At 36.0% G+C, this 21,212-nt stretch overlaps 1 protein-coding gene and 1 non-coding gene across 7 annotated transcripts in view; both read right to left on the reverse strand.

Moving 5' to 3' along the window:
• Positions 1 to 21,212, reverse strand: part of LOC410779 (neuroligin 2) — a 58,916-nt gene that overhangs the window by 13,509 nt on the left and 24,195 nt on the right. For 5 of the 6 annotated variants that reach the window (XM_006571494.3, XM_016917687.2, XM_006571491.3 and 2 more), the window contains exon 3: positions 12,228 to 12,374. The exons of the other annotated variant lie outside the window; for it this stretch is intronic. In XM_006571494.3, coding sequence (XP_006571557.2) covers positions 12,228 to 12,374 — 147 coding nt within the window. The remainder of the gene's footprint in view (positions 1 to 12,227; positions 12,375 to 21,212) is intronic. 6 annotated transcript variants of the gene reach the window in all.
• Positions 20,308 to 20,407, reverse strand: Mir932 (microRNA 932). Its single transcript, NR_034305.1, has one exon. It is a non-coding gene; the product is annotated as a microRNA 932 (primary transcript).

Raw genomic sequence — 21,212 nt, forward strand, 5'->3', positions numbered from 1 at the left:
AAGAACAGGGGAGAACTTTAGTGTGAATTATTTCATTTTTCTGATATTTATATTTATATATAATTGTAAATATATTTATTAACGTTAACGTTATAACATGAATAATTGTAATAAATTGTTAATGGAAGATCCTCGTCATCGATGCTAATTTTTAAGTATTATCAATATTTTCACTGCCCGACTATACGCTTCTGTTTCTACTTATTCCAAGCAAGTAGAATTTACTTACCACTCGTTACTTCCGTTCATTATATTTCTTATAATAATAATGAAACGTTCATCCATATATATATATATTAATGTATTAATATAATCAGAAATATAAACAGAATATTATCATCTAACACCTTGTTTATTTAACCTTTGTTATCGATGTTAAAAAAAAGATCGTGGATCTCTCTCTTTTCTTTTCTTTATCCCGCGTAAGAGTCAATTCAAATTAAAAGTTTTTTTCAATTTGATTCAGGACCGAATTAAATCTTCTTACATGAACATGATATTAAAATCTTGTCCAAATGACAAGACTGAGGGATCGTGGCTTGAACTTTCGCCACACTTTTCACACAAACTTTCCTTTTACTCGTTTTATCGCCACAAAAACTCCTCACCCCAATTATTTCGCGGAGGGAAAGGGAATCCCGAATTCTAATTAGAAACCAAGGAAAAGACAGGCTCGCCTTCCATCTCTTGGCGTTACAATTAACGCGTCATAAACTTACAAAAACACCGAGAGAGAGGAGAGAGAGAGAGAGAGAGAGAGAGAGAGAGAGAGAGAGAGAGAGAGAGAGAGAGAGAGAGATCCAGGCCGAGAATTTAATGTTACGAGCTGCTCTCGCGTTAAAGCCGCATATTAGGGACACGTGCATAACAGTAATTTCAGTAGCAACAGAATATCAGTACAAAGTATAAAACGGCGCAGGAGTCTCTTATTAAATTTGTTTACCTTTCGCATATATATATACACGCTCCTTCCAAAATAAGAAGAAAATCGTGAGAAGGGTGTCGGATATTTCAAACGTTTATAATACGGGATTAAAATTTAAAAAAGGATAATAGTAATTTGAATTTTTTCCTCTTCCTTTCAAACAAAATTCAAATTTTTTTTTCGCATATATTTGCTCTTCCCAAAGTAAGAAGAAAATCGTGAGAAGGGTGTCGGATATTTCAAACGTTTATAATACGGGATTAAAATTTAAGAAAAGGATAATAGTAATTTGAATTCTTTCCTCTTCTTTTCAAACAAGATTCAAATTTTTTTTTCGTATATATTTGCTCCTCTCAAAATAAGAAGAAAATCGTGAGAAAGGTGTCGGATATTTATAATACGAGAGATTAAAATTTAAAAAAAGGATAATAATAATTTGAATTTTTTTCTCTTCCTTTTAAACAAGATTCGAAAATTACTTTTTAATACTGTGAGCCATGGAACTCTCTAGTTAAATTTATTTAATCTTTCGCATATATTTGCTCCTCCCAAATAAGAAGAAAATCGTGAGAAAGATATCGGATATTTCAAAGTACGAGATTAAAATTTAAAAAAGGATAACAACAATTTGAATTTTTTCCTCTTTCTTTCAAACAAGATTCGAAAATTACTTTTTAATACTGTGAGTCATGAAACTCTCTTGTTAAATTTATTTATTTTTTCGCATACATTTGCTTCTCCCAAAATAAGAAGAAAATCGTGAGAAAGATATATATAAGGATATTTCAAAGTACGAGATTAAAATTTGAAAAAGAATAATAATAATTTGAATTTTTTCCTCTTCCTTTCAAACAAGATTCAAAAATTACTTTTTAATACTGTGAATCTCTCTTGTTAAATTTATTTAATCTTTCGCATATATTTGCTCCCAAAATAAGAAGAAAATCGTGAGAAAAATATCGGATATTTCAAAGTACGAGATTAAAATTTAAAAAAGAATAACAATAATTTGAATTTTTTCCTCTTCCTTTCAAACAAGATTCGAAAATTACTTTTTTAATACTGTGAGCCATGAAACTCTCTTGTTAAATTTATTTAATCTTTCGCATATATTTGCTCCTCCCAAATAAGAAGAAAATCGTGAGAAGAGTGTCGAATATTTCAAACGATTTTCGTATTTATAATATGAGAGATTAAAATTTAAAAAAGGATAATAATAATTTGAATTTTTTCTTTCCAAACAAGATTCGAAAATTACTTTTTAATACTGTGAGCTATAAAATTCTCTTGTTAAATTTATTTAATCTTTCGCATATATTTGCTCCTCCCAAATAAGAAGAAAACCGTGAGAAAGATATCGGATATTTCAAAGTACGAGATTAAAATTTAAAAAAGAATAACAATAATTGGAATTTTTTCCTCTTCCTTTCAAACAAGATTCGAAAATTACTTTTTAATACTATGAGTCATGAAACTCTCTTGTTAAATTTATTTATTTTTTCGCATACATTTGCTTCTCCCAAAATAAGAAGAAAATCGTGAGAAAGATATCGGATATTTCAAAGTACGAGATTAAAATTTAAAAAACGATAATAATAATTTGAATTTTTTCCTCTTCCTTTCAAACAAGATTCGAAAATTTTTTCGTATTTATAATACAAGAGATTAAAATTTAAAAAAAGATAATAATAATTTGAATCTTTTCCTCTTCCTTTCAAACAAGATTCGAAAATTACTTTTTAATACTGTGAGTCATGAAACTTTCTTGTTAAATTTATTTATTTTTTCGCATACATTTGCTCCTTCCAAAGTAAGAAGAAAATCATAAGAAGGTTGTCGGATATTTTATAATACGAGAGATTAAAATTTAAAAAAGGAATAATAATAATTTGAATTTTTCTTTTTCAAACTGGAAAATTATCTTTCGAGGCAATCAAACGTAACGAACCCCTCGATTCCTCGAGATCGACAAATAAGCAATATCGAAACTCCACTGGTCCAATTATAAAGCACAACACAGAGAGAGAAAGAGAGGGATACGATTACTTTTACTATATTTACCCTAACAACGTTACCTTATCACCCTTACCTGGTAATTACTCAAAGCTTATCGCTCGTTTTCATTAGATTTCGACTCGAGAGGTTCAAGGTTATTCGGAGGGAGGGAGAGGAGGAGCAATCGGGAAGTTGGCGGAGAGAAACTATGCGGAGGATATTGGTCGAATATCGAATTGCCGATACGGGAACTTTCCAATTAAAATGCAAATTTTCACCTAGTCGCAATTCGCGCACCGATTACGCTTCCCCAAGTCGGGGACCGGCCATCTTTTTGATTGATTCGCCTCGAGAACTAATAACGAGAACATTGTTCGTTAATTGAAATCTTGCTAATTTTAACAGAGGAGAAGAAAAGGAGAGAGAGAGAGAGAAATATGGAATAATTTTATAGAAAATGATTAAAAATTAAGAAATTCAGAAAAGTCGTTCTCTCAAAGAGTTGATACAATAAGAAATTAATAATTCTATTATCTCTATTATCTGGTATGGATAATGGAGATTAATTGGAGAAAATGAATTGAAGTTTTAAACGTGTACAACGTAACAGTTTCGTAGATTTGACACTCGTCCGATTGTACACGATTTTATCAATCGCGTTCCAAAATTCCGATACCATCAGACGTGACGAGAGAACGGAATTTCGCCGACACGAGTCGCTTTTTGCCCGAATCGTTCGGATCCGCGTTTCGGTAAGGACAAGTTCTCGTCAAGATTTAACGCCGACTGCGATTCACCATTTAACCGTGCGAACAATTCCATCTATCGTCGATTTCGAACAGCGCCGATTTCGATAGCCTTCCGTGCAGATTGTCGACCACGACGATCGTTCGATTTTCGAAATAGGAATCGGCGGTTCGAATAAATCTTCCATCCATGAAGGTGGTAAATGAAAAAAATAAATAAATAAATTTCGATTCTTTTTCATTCCATCATTCGTTCCAAATGTTTCTATTTTTTTTTTTTCGCCACGAGAAGAACGATTCGAATCACATCCTTGTGAATGGCCATTCATTCTCGTTCACGAAATAACGCGACAAATACTCCTCTTTCTTTCGCTTCAACTTATACACGTTCGTTGCCACGAGTATTTATTTAAATTCATTTCTCGCAGCTTCCACGAATTACAAACCTCTCCCTTTACACCCTTTTCAATGGTGCTTGAATCTTCGATCCCCTCAGATCTCTACAATTCTACTCCTCCGTACGTTTTTCCCGCTCGTTCGAAATCAATGCCTTCGCTTCGCGTTCCCACGAACCTTGTACCTTCTTTTTCACCTTTCATCTCAATGTATACATGGACGTATCCACTATTGCCTCGCGCACCAATTATTTAACACGGCGGAATTTAATTCCACTTTTTAACGTTCGTTCCATCGCTCGTTTTTTTTTTTTCACCTCGAAACACTGAACGCTCGATAAAAATTGAAGGAGAGGGGGAGAGGAACGTGCAATAGCCGGGCAAATTTAACCTTTAAAGCAGGAAGAAACGGGAAGAAATGGAATCGTATCGCTCGGTTTTTCGAGCGTGGCGCGCACAGCTTCCAACAAAGGGTGGAAAGCGAAACAACTGCGAACTCGGGAGTTGCGATTGACAGGGGATGCGCAGGGGAAATTATGTTTCTTTCTTTTTCCCCTTTTCTTTTCAACCGATATTCGGCTCGATGTTGGCTCGATGGTATCGTAAACCGTGATTGGAAAGGTGGTCGTTTCGGATTATGGAATTGAAATAGCTTGTGTCGGACGAGAGGCTATTCAAATAGAAGAGGAATCGTTTGAAATAGGATAAAGATTTTAAAATATGTTGCTGTTTCTCGACATTATCAGAAATTTTTTTATTATCCAAATAAATATCATTCGATATGGAATTGATGAAGGAAAATCGTGTTCCATATTATTTATAGAAAATCTCTTCCGATAAAGGTTTCTACTGATCAAAAGAATTAACCGATTAAAGAAGAAAAAAGAATAAGAAGCGACATAAAAGAGGAAAAATCGAAATCTCGACAAAGAGATCAATTGAACCCGGAATCGTAACAGAATACTCGAGAGCCCTCGAAAAATCACGAAAAATCCGCAAACGCACAATGCGCCTTAATCAAAGTACAAAAGTAATATCCGGAAAAATATCCAAACGCATCCATAGAATAGGTTTTCGTTGGCTTAAAAATTACCACGTTCTTTCATTTCGAGGGCGAAAGGAGGGCGAGTTTCAAAGCGAGCCAAGACAGCGCAATCTCTCCCTCCTCCCCCTCCCCCAAAAATGCCCCTCCTCTCCTCCCCGCGCAAAAATTTCGAATTCCTCGCGCGATCGCCGTGGGCGTGTCGGCGAGAACAGAGAATGGGGCAAATAGGAACGAGACTGTGCTACCGTGTTGCGGAGTGGCGTGCAGTCGAAATTCCCGCTCGATTTATCTCTTGAATTTATGGCGAGACTGCAGTCGATGCTGCCCGCCTATCCTGACAATCAGATCAATTGTGTCCGGTTAAAGAGAGACCAACGTTTCCTCCTTCGTTCACGCTTTCGATCGTTGTATATAATTATCGATCGAATATTTTTCAGAATCGAAAGAGACTTCATTCTTGTTATCTTATTCATTGATAATTATAGAGAATTTTCTAAGGTAGTATCTCGTTTGCCTCGTGTGAAGTGGAAAGAAACTTTGGTTGTTGAACGATTATTGAGAATTTTCTAAGGTATATCTTCTTTGTTGTAATAAGAGGATCCCATTGGGGATGGAGAGGAAGGGGAAGGAACGAAAAGTTGATCAAAGAAGAGTTAAAAATAAAGTCAGTTCAAGTAATTAAACTCTATTGCTGTTATTATTATATGTTTTGAACGATAAAAAAGATATTGTTCTGATCGGCCGCGCTGTTGGGACAGAAAGAGGTGTCACTGATCGCACGTGAAATCGAGTCAGAGCGCGGAACACGATCCACTTATGCCATCGCAATTCGATACCGATACTCCTCCAACGGTTTCAGGGACCATTCGTCCTTCATCACGGCTACTTTAAAACGAAAAAGAGTGAAAAAGCGGTGAAAAAGAGTGGCTACGGTAGGGAAATTGCGCAAAATCCTCCGATTTTTCCTTTCTTGCTTCCTTACTTTTTTCTTTTATCTTTTTGCTCAACGCAATTTCACGAGTCACCTCAGAAAAAGAGACGGAAGACAAATATGCGTCTATCTCTAACTTTCGAAAGTCGGAAAAAATTTAATTGGATTTCTTCCTCGGTTGAAACGAATGTCGATTAACGATCTTCTAACGATTAAATCTTTAAATTATAATTTAAACACACGTAAAATCGGGAACAACGATTTATCCCGTTTATAAATAATTCCCTCTGCTATCGGCTTTAAATCACTGCCGCGCCTCCAATCATCGGATCCATTATACACCAGCCACAATCCCCCCATTGAGATTTGAGAATTAACCTCCACACGCGAACGAGCGAGCAACCCTCGAAACCGATTAGTCGTCTCTCGCGAAAATTACGCGATCGAGAACGAATTAACGAGCAGAATTTTAATTCGCGTCGAATTATAAAAAAAAATATGAAGCTTTCCCTTCGCTCGATCAAAAAATTTCCATCGATAATTCTCAATCGTTTGACTCGTTCGTCCGAAGAATCGACGATGATTGGAGAAAACGGTTAAATCGATTTAATCGCTGCTCGATCACAGCGCGAAATTCAAAGGCGCGTTCAAAGAGGAAGAGGCTTTCGAGAGGATTATATATATATAGAGAGAGAGGGATGTTTCGCTGTTTGAATCTCTCGCCTTATCGCACAGACAATTTTTTATATCCCCCTTTGTTTTTTTCCTTTGTTCCATGGCCTTCGCTTTCGCGATTTCCTTTTATTTCGCGAGATCTTCATCCGATCGAAACGATCTCCTCGATCGAACATATCTTGGAATATATCGACAGAAAGAGAAAGAGAGAGATAAATCATGATTTCCTTGGAAAGAAAGAATTTTTGAAATAACGAGACGTATAAAGAATAGAAGATGACGTGCGAATTTATTTAATAAATCGTTAACACGTAGGAGGAGAGAAAAAAGAAGTTATCGACGTAACACAGTTTCAGTTAATCAACCAACACGGTTTTCCTATTTATAACGCCTCGAACAAATATGGAGCGTGACGCGTAAAATAAAGCCGCGTAACGTCAAAAATTCGATGGGGAAAATTCTCTTCCAAGAGGAAAAAATAAATTCCACTTGTTACAATTAAACCTAAAAATCGAATCGAAACTGATCGACGCGTTAACTTGCTCCCCAAACTTTGAATCTAATTCCGGCCCGACTAATTTGCAATTTCCTTGGATAACAAGGATGGAAAACTCGTTACCCGACTCCTTAACAGCGGGCTCATCAGCCGGAAAATCGGAGCTACTTGAGCGAACGCTCGAGTCCGAAAATAAACCTGACGTGAAAACGGGATCATCGCCGATGTCGAATCGAGCCCGAACGTTCGACAGATCCCTTCCCCCTCTTTGTCATCCCTTTCAAACAGCGCATCACCTCCTCCTCCTCCTCCTCTCCGCTGCTTTCGCGTTTAATTTCGTATTTCGAGGGAACGAATTTGAACCGCTATTCGAGTTGTCGTATCGGGCCAACTATTTCCCTCTAACCCTCTTTCTCCTTTTCTCTCCCTTTTCTCTTCCCTATCTTCCGTCTTTGTCAATCTTTCGTCCTCGATATATTCGTCGTGCATCGTTGATAAGATTCATTTCTCATTTCAAGGATGCAAGGAGGACAGATTTGATCGTTTCTATCGAGAGCCTGTCAAGTTTTTATTTTATATATTATTATATTCTGTATGTAGATTAAACAGAATCGATGAGACTTTTCGAGGGCGAAACAAAAAAGTTTGGATGATATGTTACGTTATATCTGGTTTGTATTTGTTTTTGTATTACGTTGGGTCGCACGAAGTTGACACAATTTTAGAACGAACGACAATCAATTGAGTTGTAAATCCTACTTAACCTATATTTTGCTTATTTTTATCTTGTCCTCTTGTATTTCACTTTGCGCGATAATTTCTTTTTCGTGCTGTTCGACTGTTTTTTTTTTCGAGCGAAATGAACGATACGGGTTTAGAATATTTATTTTAGAATATTATTTCTCGAGTTTAAACTCGTAGGGTCACGGTGCAGCTGAACCGTATCGAAATATTAAGGTTAAGGGAGAAGATTCCGTCCGGATGGTGGTTTCAAAAATTCAGATCTGGAAACGAGAATCTTGAGAACGAGGCAGATCGAAATCCATATTGAACAAGGATGAATCGAAAGGCAAAGTGGAAGCAGAATCGTTATCTCGAATGACTCGAGTTTTCGGGCATTCGGGTGTAACGGTTGAAGAGGAAAAATTGGAAAAGGAAAGCGCGAAACGGTCCACTTTTCGAGTGGAATCGTAGCCTCGTGATGAGAAACGGATACTATACGATAATCATGCGCGAGATCTAGACAATGGTTGGACGCTAATGAAAATCGTAAACGAATGGGGAAACCGTTGTTATGATTGAGAAAAAGATATGGTGGTTGTACAAGTGGTCTGTAAAGAGAATAATTCGTTGTTCTTTTCTGAAACGAGAAGATACTGTAACATCAGCAGAAACAATCTTCATTAGTCGATAAACGTGGATCTATTCTTTCGCATAACAATGTTCTACAAATCTCAACTCATCGATTTTGGTTTATAATTGTTTTTAAAGAATAAAATATTCGAGAAATTATAATCGAAGCAACATTCGAGGAATTTCTTCGCGCTGAAACCAAAGTTTGAAGTTTTATAATAAAATATAAATATATCAGTTAGGAAAAAGTTAATTGAAGGCTCGTATTTCGATCGAATAAAGATAGATAGTTTCGAAAACATATTGTTTCTCTACTTTCTAAAGATCCACAAATGCAAATATCCCCTCGAAGAAATTTCTTGTCGATATAAAAATTCCTCCACTTATACTTCATTATTTACGTTGCATGTAATAAATTTTTATTATAAAAAAATCTATAAATTTTTTATTTAAATTTTCAAATAAGCGTATCCTCCATATTCGAACGATCGAAATTTTCACTCTTTAATTCGCGACTCGAAATATCGAGATTGTCGATCAATCTCATTCGCTCGTTCGTTTCGTTTCATTTTATCCAAGACGACGATCCCCACAATTTCGATCGAAAAGATCGAAAAAAGAGTAGATCGTTGACTGGGGATCCACGCGCCAACGGACGATAACAAGCTCCGTTGGATCTCCCTTTGAACATTATTCGAGAGGAAAATTGCTCGGTGAAATATTCACACGATGATTAACCGACGGTTAAAGCCGTCCAGCTTCGAGGGCCCAGACGTCTGCCCTTTCTCGTCGTCGGAGGAGGAAGAGGAGGATCAGGTTCGCTTCGGGCCTCGAATTGGGAAATTGCAGCGGTTGCCATATATATATATATATATATACGGCGATACGTCTCCTCCTCATGCGTGCATTTTTAATGAAAATTCTCCGTTTTCAGAGGAGGCGAAGGAGGAGATCCAATTTTTTTTTTTTCATATTTTGTACACGGAAAAACGTATCTAAATATTTCTGAAAGTAAACACTTTTTATTTTCTTACGTCTACGATATTACGTCGGATATATATAAATTTTCTCTCGAGATTGTAATTTGATGAATTCGAATTTGACGCGTTCATTTGCTGCGCTATATAAAATATTGCGCTTATCAAATATATATATATATATATTTTTTCTAAGAAAAAAACGTACTTATGCGAGAAATGTGGAATGAAATTGCACGTACGGATGGGATTAAAAACGAAGGGGATGAAGGAGGATAAATTTCCTCCGGTTCTGGAGCTAGATGTGCATGCGGAGGAAAATACGGCGAAAAAATAAGAAAGGGGGAAGAAAGAAAAACAGTGAGTGAAAAAAAAAAAAGAAGAGAAGAGAAGAGAAAAGGTACAAAGACAGAAAAATGCAATCAGGGAAGCTGGAAAGCCGGAGAAATAAAAAAAAAAAAAGAAACGATAAAAAGAAAAAGTCATTGTCAGATGAGAATACGTACAAATGAAGAGATTTTAAAACGTGGCCGTAAAGATTTTTAAAAAAAAAGAAAATAATACAATCTTTCTACGGATAAAATTCCCTATCTGGGTTTTAAAATTATATATATTTCGTTATTTCATTTGCTTTTTTAAATGTTCAATCGTCATTGAGAGGATGAAAGAAAAGTTTAAAAAAAAAAAAAGTTATCCAAATTTCGGTACACTCGTCGAGACGAGCAAAAAAGCCAGCATCCTCTTGTTTTTCAAGGGGAGGAAACTTTTGTATCGGTTCGTAGAAACCGCTTGAAACGTGTTGACCGTGGATAACGAGAAACTTTAATTATGTTCCACAAGAAGAATCTCTCTTCTCCCTTTAACGAAGCGATCTTTTCTAGGGAATTTATAAGAGATGAATAAAAAAAAAATTTTGAATAAAGTATTCACTGTTTGTGCAAATTTCGTGCAATAATAACGATCGAGCGGTTGGATTTGTTTTCGTGTTACTTTTGAACAGAATTCTTAAAGTTTTTAGTTTTTTCGATATTCCACAGTCGAAGACTTGAACTCAATACTTCTGAATCGTCATTTCACGATACTGTAACGACACTGGATGCCTCGAATCCGAAGGAATTTTTCCAAAAATTCGAATTTATTGCTACTTTGTGAAGAAAAAGTGAAGAGTGAAAGAAAACATCTAAGCATCCGTGGAAAGATAACGATCACATTTTCTACTGATCGATAAATTTTAGCCAATTAACCCGCTTTCCGAAAAAGAGAGGAAAATTTATCAAGAATTTCTTGCCAAGAAATGTCTACCTTTCGATCATTCCCTTCGATTTATCATATCTTTCAGATATCGATTTTATTTGGAAGAAAACACGTCCAAGTTGCACGACATGATCGCGACATATTCTTTTTCACAATATTTCTCGATAAATTAAATTCTTTCTTGCGACGATCGATCTCTTTTCGAAAAAGAAAAAAAAGAGAAGAAAGAAGTTTCGATTCGACCATCGCGTTCTCGTTCAAGAAGATTATTTATCTTTCGATCTTCAATTTACAATTTTAAACATAATCAATATTCGCTTCGATTATTATTATTATTATTATTATATATATACGACGAAGTAGTATCGACCGATTCTTCAACAGAAGGGGGGAAAAATGGTGGAAATACGTTCGATCGGAATAAGTAACCATTGAAACTATTGAAACCCGACTGGAAAGTTGGGGAAAACCGAGTTAGAAAAAGTTATTATTCCAGCCGGCTGTACAGTACTTCTCTCTCTGCTTCCTCCGCTCCTATTTTTTTTCTTCTCCCTTCCTTTCTTTCTTTCTTTCCTTTCCTTTTTTTTTCTTCTTCTTCTTCTTTTCAGAAAGAATACAAGAGAGGAGGGGGAGGAAAGAAGGGAAAGAAGTTGTTCTGCATCGATTAGCGATTTCAAACCCCCGGCGAGAACATATACTGGCCGCTGACCGACTTCCAAGTTGAAAGCATTGTTACGGATTTAATATAAGTTGGGAAAGAAGTCCGTTGCCTCTGTGTGTCTGTGCCTCGACTCTCTAGTGGTGGTGGTTAGTGGAAGGAAATAAGACAAACGAGAAGAACGTCATAGTTTCGAGAAAGGAACAAAATCAAGCGTAACGAGGAAGAAGTTTCGGAAGACTTTATATTTCGAATATAAGAGACTCCCTCCTGGCTTTGTAATCTCGCTTTTATTCTCTTAGCCTTCCACGTACTCTTCCGCGCATCTCTAACGATTTAACGTTTCCGTTGCGGAGCAACAGTTTTCTCCAATATTACACCTTGTCTCTAGAATCTTAGCTTGCGATTTACTTTTGTTAAATAACAGAGTTGGCCATTTAACTGAATGAAAATTGATGAAATTCTATTTGTAGTTTGAATAAATCATGCAAGTAAATTTAATAATTCAATCATTGAAATTTTGCGGCTGATTAATTTTCAATCGTTCTCTTTTTCTCGAATCAACGACGCGTTTATTTATCCAGCGACGGTCGAAATCAAACTTAGATTGCAATTTGCACACTTTTTAAAATAAGCATTCCTTTGAGAACGCATTATCTCTTTCTCAATTGCTTTCACAATTATGCTTCATTTCCAAGGTTGCACGAATTCGAATCGAATCGAGTTAGAAATAATTGTAAAGTTTCGAAATTTTTATTTTTGGAATGATATACTCACCGAGCACGCCGAGACGAAAATTAATAGAAACGACGATAAGACGACCGTAAGCAGCCAACGCGGTGCCGTCGAAGGAATTTCCAGCGCCCCACGAATAGGAATCACCGTGTATTAGAAGAAGGGTTGGCAATAAGTCTGGGGTACTACCTGAAACATCGAAACGTTATCGTTGATCACTACGTATTACAAAAAGTAAAATTCGTCTCTCCCTTTCTCCTACGTAACAACACAAATCGTACAAAAAAATGTATATTTTACGTAAAAATAAAAGCCAGTAACAGAATTCTGCTCGTTTGCTCTCAATTTCTATTTTTTTTTTTTCCCAGTGTTTAGACGTGGAATAAAAATAACGCATGACTCGCTCGAAATTTTTTTTTTTTTTCAAACGCTTCACCGATTCTTCCCGATACGTTTCAACGAAACGAAACCTGGTTAATTTGAATGGAGGCGTGCGTCCATTGAAAACTCGCGGAGAATACGTTTTCATATACGAGAAAGAAGGGAAGAAATAAAGGAAGATAGAAAGAGAGAGGAGGATTGATCCGCGAGGCTAATTTAATCGTAACGCTTCGATTCAAAATTAATCGAATACTCGTTCGAGAGAGAAAAGAAGGAGGGAAAAAGAAAAATTATTTGTGGATGAAATAGGAAATGTTGCGACTTGAAAAATATAATGACGATCGTTGTATCCTATTTGATGAAAAAATAATCGTCCTTCGAACAAGAGATTTCGAGTTTTTTAATAAATTAATATGGAGGAACGTTATAGTAGGGATGAAGATGGAGAGCGATTTGATTTCTTTCAAATGAAATAATTAAGAAAAAGGAGGAAGAGACGTGAACGGTTATTGGAGGATTTATACGCAGAGGAATAATTAATCGTCGGAGAGTAATAATTGGTGAGCGGTAAGAATATTCGATAAATTCGATACAGTTTTTAATTTTCACGATTCATCTTTCAAACGATTCTTTCATCTCTTCTATTTTCGTTTGATGAGTAAATAAGTATTTGTCGGTGGATGAACAAATTTATGAAACATATCGTAATTAAACGCGTTCAGTAAATTGTATTATCGTTTTTTTTTTTTTTTTTTTCTTTAAATAGGAACGTTTATCGACACAAGGATTTGTGTAATTTGTGATTGCAAATTATTTCAGAAGAATGAAACAAACGTTGAAAATGATCAAATTACAAGATATGGAGAAGAGAGTTCTTCTTTTAATTTTGATACCTTTTTCTACGTCGTTAAAAAAGCAGTAATAATTTTATTGGGGAAAATATTCCCATCTGTACAATTTAAAGAGCGAAAAATCACAGTTTCAATCTTCGTAACTGTTGTAATTTAAAAACTTTTCGTTCGTTCGAACGAAGGGAGATCATTTTGGTTATTAAAAATATATCTTTCTTTCTGTCTTTTATATCTCGCCAATTTCTCGTGAAAAATAATAATATCGATCGACAAAGTAAAAAAAATTGATAACAATTCGAATTCGTTTTTCGCGTTCTTCTTCTTCTTCGTCGTGTGACAAGTTCGTTACGCCAAGCAAAATTTTCAAACTTTGTCAACTTTCCGATCAAATTAATCGTTCGTTCCACTTCCTTCAGAGAGAGGTGGAAAAGAACTTTATATCTTGTTCGAAACTTTCCAATTACCGGCAAAACACATCGTTATTGCGTGGATTACGGATCCGGTCGCTCCTCGATATCGATCCTCCTCCATTCGAAAAAGCCTAAATGGCTCCAACGATCCTTTTTCCAACGATTAAGAAACGGATCGACTTTCAAAGCTGATTACCTTTGTAAACGATCCTCTTGATTAAACAGAGATTAATGTTTTTCTCGTTTCAACGACAATAGGCGGTTTCGAGCCTCGATGCAACTGTAAAATCTGAATTTTCTTTAAAAAAAATTTTTTAAAAGAAAATTCGAATGCTATTATTAGCATGATTTTAACAAAGAATTCAACGGAAAATTTAATGGAAAAGATAATCCTTATTTTGAGTGAAATTGAAGAAAAGTCTGAGTCTCCTTTGAAAAGGATTTTTCAGAATAAACATTTTTTAATATTCTTTGTAATATTTATCCAATTTTAGAACTAGGAAAGAATAATTCTCGGTATAATTATTCTGAGCAAAATAGCATGATTTTAGAAAAAAATTTAATGGAAAAGATAATCTTTATTTTGAGTGAAATTGAAAAAAAGTCTGAGTCTCCTTTAAAAAGGATTTTTCAGAATAAACATTTTTTAATATTCTTTTTAATATTTATCCATTATTTTAGAACTAGAAAAGGATAATTCTCAGTATAATTATTTTGAGCAGAATAGCATGATTTTAGAAAAGAATTCAACAGAAAATTTAATGGAAAAGATAATCCTTATTTTGAAATTGAAAAATAGTCTGAATCTCCTTTGAAAAGGATTTTTTTCCTTCTTTTTAATATTTATCCAATTTTAGAACTAGGAAAGAATAATTCTGGGTATAATTATTTTGAGCAGAATTGGCTCGTTGCAAGCTAAACATTAATGGCGACGTAAACAGAATCGTCGACATTATTAGCAACATGAAACGTTCCTCGAGCACGATAGAAACGCCTTCGACGGAGATCTTGTTAGGAAACGTATTCACAAGCGAGCAACGTGAGAATAGATATTCATCAATATCTGGATTCACGCGGTAGCTGTAATTTTATACACGTAGCGTACGAATGCAACTAACTCTGACCTTTCTCCCTCTCTCTCTCTCTCTCTCCCTCTTTCTCTCGAAAGATTACAAATTAATCGCTCGTCGTATTAATTCGCGAGCTCATGTATAAATATTTCAGAAATTAAATAAACGCAATCTTCACTTTTCGACTTTTTCCATCGTTATTTATTCAAATTTTATTCACCGTGTGTTAATCGGTCGTGAAACGTTCTCGCTCGAAATCCGCGTATCCACGCGAATGATACGATATTTTCGATTCGACGTTTAAATTATTCAATAAATATTTAAATCGTCGATATTCATCGACGGTTAATATTCACCGATAATACGATAAAATTTATCAAATCAATATTCATCGATGATACAAAATTGATTCTTTAATGATTCGGTAATGATAAGTAATTATAGAAGAAATTCGATGGAAATTTATTTTCCTATTCGAATTATTAATCTTCACGGAACGTATGCATGTGTCTCTCGAATAGGTTAAAAAATTTGTATAAAATTTGACTTTTTATTGAAACAAAAATAAAATCCTAATTGAAAGATTAAAACGAAAAGACAAATGTGGATATTCGCATCATCGAAGTTTTTTTTCCCCCAGATATCTTTCATTTGCTGGGTAAATTATTTACTTGCCGACACGCGAATGTTTGTTATTTAACTTAAACAAACGACAACACGTTGATTTACATAATATTAACTCGTTAAAGATTGAACATTGCGTTTATCAATAACTTTTCAATTTTAATTTAGTACAAATGCAAGATGCTCTTTATTTATTACAAACATTTTCATTCTTATTTTTCTTTAATTCAAAACTTTCTTCTCGATCGTACAAAAATCCACCTTTTTTCGATGATAAACGAAAGATTTAAAATTATTCCATTAACGATATAAAAACATTTCCTTCTTTTTCTGAAACGCAATAAACTACTGCTTCCTAAATTACTACTCAAAAAAAAAGGAAAACAACTTAAGAATTATATTTAACGGCGACGTTTAAAAACAACCCTCGCGCGATTGTTCCTTCGCAAAACTCGAGTAACAAAATTTGCATACCGGCTCGCGCCGAGAAAACAGTTGAAGGAAAGATAAGTTGAAGGGGAAGGAGGGGAGGAGTTAAAACTGGGGAGAGGCAGCCGTAAAGAAACATCTTGTCGCGTGACAAGAGTTTCCTGTAAAATCCCTCGATAACGAGCAGCCGTGAAGGTGCGCAGCTACAACTTTAATTTAGAAAATACAGTCGAGCAATTAACTTAAAAGCGAACCCAACCACTCAGGCGCAATTGCGAGCAACGTTACGGCAACAACGGATCGCAAGCAACCAAATATTGTCCGGTTTTTTCAATTTATAAATGGAAAGATGGAACCATTGGTCGATTGGTCGCGCGATGGAATGTCGGGCGCGTAGCACGTTGCGCACGCACGCGTGTGGATCGATTAAAATTAACATGCAAAAAAATATCGCGACGAAATATTTTTAGGAAAATTAAATGAAAAGAAAATCATAAAATTCATCGAGCATCTTTTTTCCCCGGATAATAATCGATTCCTTTCTTTTTTGTTTTTGAAATTCAAAGATAATCACGGTAATAAAATTTTTGTCTCGTTAAGTTAATATGTGTACGAATGTATCGTAAGTAAATTTTTATTTATATAAAACTGGATATCAAAATTTATGGAATAAACGAAGAAAGTAAAGTATGTTAAAATTTATAGTACATTTAATATACAGAAAAATTTATATATACTATATTCATTTAAAAAGATTCTTTCTAAATCATGTAATTCTCTTGGGAAGAGATACGGACGAAGATTTTTTTCCCTTGAAACCTTGATTCACGGTCATTTTCAATCGTATGCAGATCTTTAAAGTATTCTATTTAAAAAAAAAAACTATCATTCTTATTTCAATGACGATCCAAACGTTTATTATTTTATAAGAAAAAAAATCGTCATTGCAAGAACCACACACTATAATTCCAACGACCATTCATTCATTTTTCAAAAAATCCACTTTTCAAATTCCAATCCATCCACGTAACAAAAATCATCATTATCACTTCGTCAACACACTGAAACAAAAATTCCACTCCCACACGTTCCAAAAGTGGTCAAATCTTTCGTCGTAAACAATCGCGTGTAAATTCCATAAAGCTACTCATAAAACTATCCGTATTCCGTGAATAAGGGGTGGACCCTCGAAATCCTCGTTGCATCGTTACGTCCCATCATGTCGTCCAAGTCGTGCGTCCCGTGGGAAGCATCACCGATTCATGAAATCGCATAATCGTCGGCGAACGAGCCACAACAGTCGGTCGAAACGGTAGCAGAGTCGAGACGAGACGAGACGAGACGAGACGAGACGAGTCGGTCCACCTGTTGCGAATTCTGACACGACGTGCTATCGGGTGCCAGACCGGACGGACGGATAGATGAGTGGACAGGGGTCCACTATCTTCCCACCATCCGGTGCACCGTCCAGAGATCGTATCACGGATAAATTTACGGTATTTTGCGTTTGCCTCGCCCCGCCTAATCTTCCCTTATCGTCCGATCGAGCAGGATTAGCTTGGTCGTGGTTGCCAATCCAAATCTTGCCGGATGGCCCGCGCTATCTCGAATGTGATTGCGCCAATGTCGAGTGCCGGTTAAATGCTGTCGTACCGGAGGATGGATTCGTCCTACGATATTATTTTATCGTGACTCTTTGCAGTATTTTTTGTTTCAGAGTCGAGTATATATATATATTTGGCCGAGTGATTTTGAAGATGGTGAATTTTTGTATTTCGTGATCGATTTTATCGTGATTATCAATCGAAATCTTGCGGGATCTTAAATGTGATTGCGCCAATGTTGAGTGCCGATTAAATGCTGTTGTACTCGAATTTTATCGTGATTCTTTGCAGCATTTTTTGTTTCAGAGTCGAATATATATATTTAGAGTGGAATTTTGGAATAGAATAGGAATCTTTTATATTTCTTATTTGTGATCTTTATCTTATCGTGATTCCCAATCGAAATCTTGGATGTCGAATCTGATGGATTCGTCATTTACAAGATATTTTGTTTCGATTTTTAGAATGGAATATATATATTTGACCGAGTGATTCAGAAAATGGTGAATCTTTTATATTTCGTGATCTTTCATGATTTATCGTGATTCGCAATCGAAATCTTGGATATCGAATCTCTGATGAATTCGTCGTTTACAGAATATTTTATTTCAAAGTGGAGTGTATATATATTTGGCCGAGATATATTTAAAAATGGTGAATCTTTTATATTTCGTGATCTTTATCTTATCGTGATTCGCAATCGAAATCTTAGATGTCGAATCTCTGATGAATTCGTCGTTTACAAAATATTTTATTTCGATTTTCAAAGTGGAGTATATATATATATATATTTGGTCGAGATATATATTTGAAAATGGTGAATCTTTTATATTTCGTGATCTTTATCTTATCGTGATTCGCAATCGAAATCTTGACCTACGCTATCTCGAATGTGATTGCGCCAATGTTGAACGTTTCGTACAGTGAATTTTTGCATTTACATAAGTTTACATAAAAGTTCATCGGCCAATAAAGGAATATCCTATGCTTCGGTTATATACAAGGATATGTGTCCGGATTAAACAATCATCACTGATTTACATGATTTACATTTGCACGTTCTATGAGTATAAAATAAGAGAAGAATATTATATTACGTTACTTACGTTAGATTTTTATTCTTCAAACATCAATTCGAGACAGAGAGAGCTAATAGAAAGGATTAATAGTGCATTTACTGATGAACAAAAATAAGATAAAAAAAGTTCGGAGAGTGATAAGATGTCAATCAAATAAAAACATAAATTTCTTTTCGACATGACAAAGCGTGATAATAAAGTTTGCAGATTTATATTTATATAACATTCTTTTCTTATTTCTTACTCATAGAACATACAAGTTTAATCCATCCTGTAATTTAAAGAATGTTGAATTTTTTCGACAGATTCGTCTTTATTGCGATGTTCATTATCACGAGATCTTATTCAAATTTCTCACGATTTCATAATAAGAATGAATAATCTATAAAAATAAATAAGTAATTTAAAGAACATTGAATTTTTCATCGCTGTATATTTATCCCTACTGTAACCATTACAATATAAATTTTGATCGATCTTTAAAGCTTTACGACGAAGTAAAATATCGTAACGGCAGGGATCATGGTCTCATCGCATCGTTATAGAATTTTATTGTCGTTTTGCTCAGTTTCTAAAGATCGATAAATTCGATTTCGAGACGGAGCAAGGAGCTAAAATTTTATTTTCAATTCCTTCCTAGAAAGAATTCTAATTTCTCATTGAATCGAGCCTTGGGAACGGCGTCGATCGCGCGAGGAAAACATCCGAGAGAAGGAAGAAAAGTCGAACGACCCGGTTAGCATCCATCGAGTGGAGAACAAAACTCGCGGTCGAGGGGGAGGGGGATTTCCAACCGTCTCGAGATCTTAACGAGAGATCTTGAAATCGTTAGCGGGGGGAGGGGAGGCGGCTCGAATTTAAAAATATCCCAAAGGAGTTGGGAAACGTGGATCAGCTTGCCTCTCTCCCTTAATTACCTTTCACGGAGTATTGTGAAAAAGGAAAGCGCGTGACGGAGCAGGAAGAGGAAAGGAAAAAGGAAGAATGAAAAGAAGAAGAAGAAAGGTCTGCCTCTTTCTCTCTCTCTCATAAGAAGAAGAATTAATCGTTCGACTCGTGACTTCTTCCATGCACGTCCGCTCGATTTTATCGGACACGCTTTCAGGGGCGAATGAATGTTCGGGAAATGCGACGTTTTCCAGCCAAGTGAAGAGATAATAAATTACATCACACAAAAATTCTCCTCCCACTCCTCTTCATCCGTGTATATATATTTTCGTTCCAATTACATTCTTTTTATATTCACCTGTTCCATGCAGTGTATCCGCGCATGTATTTCGTGAACGATAATAATATTTCCAACGATCTTACGCTTAATGAAATAAGATCAAAGAAGGTCGAGTTACGTACGCGACCCAAACGAACGTACCCTTCGATTAAAAATACCGAAGGGTCGCTAAATGTTACGTTACACGTTTACACGCTCGTTTTTAAATTTTTAAACCACCGCGCATTATCCAAATACAAAAATCAATCTCCCCGACCGATACAATCTCCAATTATCTCCAGGTTGATCGTGATCTACCCTCTTTTCACACTTTTATCTCGCAAGCTCATCGTAACCGTAATGTACACGTGAGTGAGTTTCTTCTCTTTTCCTCGATCCTTCCACTTCCCCTCTTCTTCTCCATGTCCAGTCTCCTGTGAGGATAGTATGCAAGAGAACGTCGAACAGACGCGAGGCCACCTCACTCCCGCGGTGCTTGCAGGTTCTTTCTCGTCAATTCGAACAATCATCTGCAATGCACTACGGAATTGAAGAGGCAACGCGATGTACACGCCGCATGTTAATGTTTCCCCGCTCGCGCTCGCTCCTTCCGCAGCCTTCTCCTCCGCTTCTTATCCGCCCTTTTCCGCTCTCTTCTTTAACGTCCCTTCCCCCTCCCTCCTTCGTTCAACCAAACCCTAGCCATTCTTCCACGGCGACGTTCAATTCTCCCGTTATAAATGGAGAGAGAGAGAGAGAGAAAGAGAGAGGAAGAGAAGGAGGAGGAGGAGGAGGGCAGCAATTTTCGCCGGTTTTTCAGATAAGCCCGACCTCTCATCCGTTTTCATTCTTTTTCCCTTCCCTTTGATGTCGCGGAACGATATTCCCGCGCGCAAGAGGATATGCATGCATTGTCGCGCAGGGAGAGAGAGAGAGAGAGAGATTACACGATGTGGAGGGAGAGAGAGAGAGAGAGGAAAGCTGTAGTCGAATGGAATCGCGACTCGTTAAGCATCAAAGTTGGCGAAACGAGAATTTTACGCTGGGAATTTGATACGCGGAGTGGTGCCCTCCTATTGCATGCGAGATTCTCTCCCATTTTCTTTTCTTCTCTTTCTCGAAATCGAGTGTTTTATTATTATTGGTATTGGTTCTTTCGAAAAATTCTTCGATCCGACGGAAATTGTTTATCGTTGAATCGAAATCGATTGGAAAAGATTCGAGTCGAGATTTGATAAATTTTTTTCGAGTTTAAGAAGTGATAAAAAGTAAGTAAATTCGTTTCAACGAAACGTGTGTCGCGTCGTCCCGATGAAATTATGGGGTATAAATGGTATTTAGAGTTGAGAAGAGCTTCTTGTCAAAGTCGAGG

This window comes from Apis mellifera, linkage group LG1 (genome assembly GCF_003254395.2).
Source record: "Apis mellifera strain DH4 linkage group LG1, Amel_HAv3.1, whole genome shotgun sequence".
NCBI lineage: Eukaryota > Metazoa > Arthropoda > Insecta > Hymenoptera > Apidae > Apis > Apis mellifera.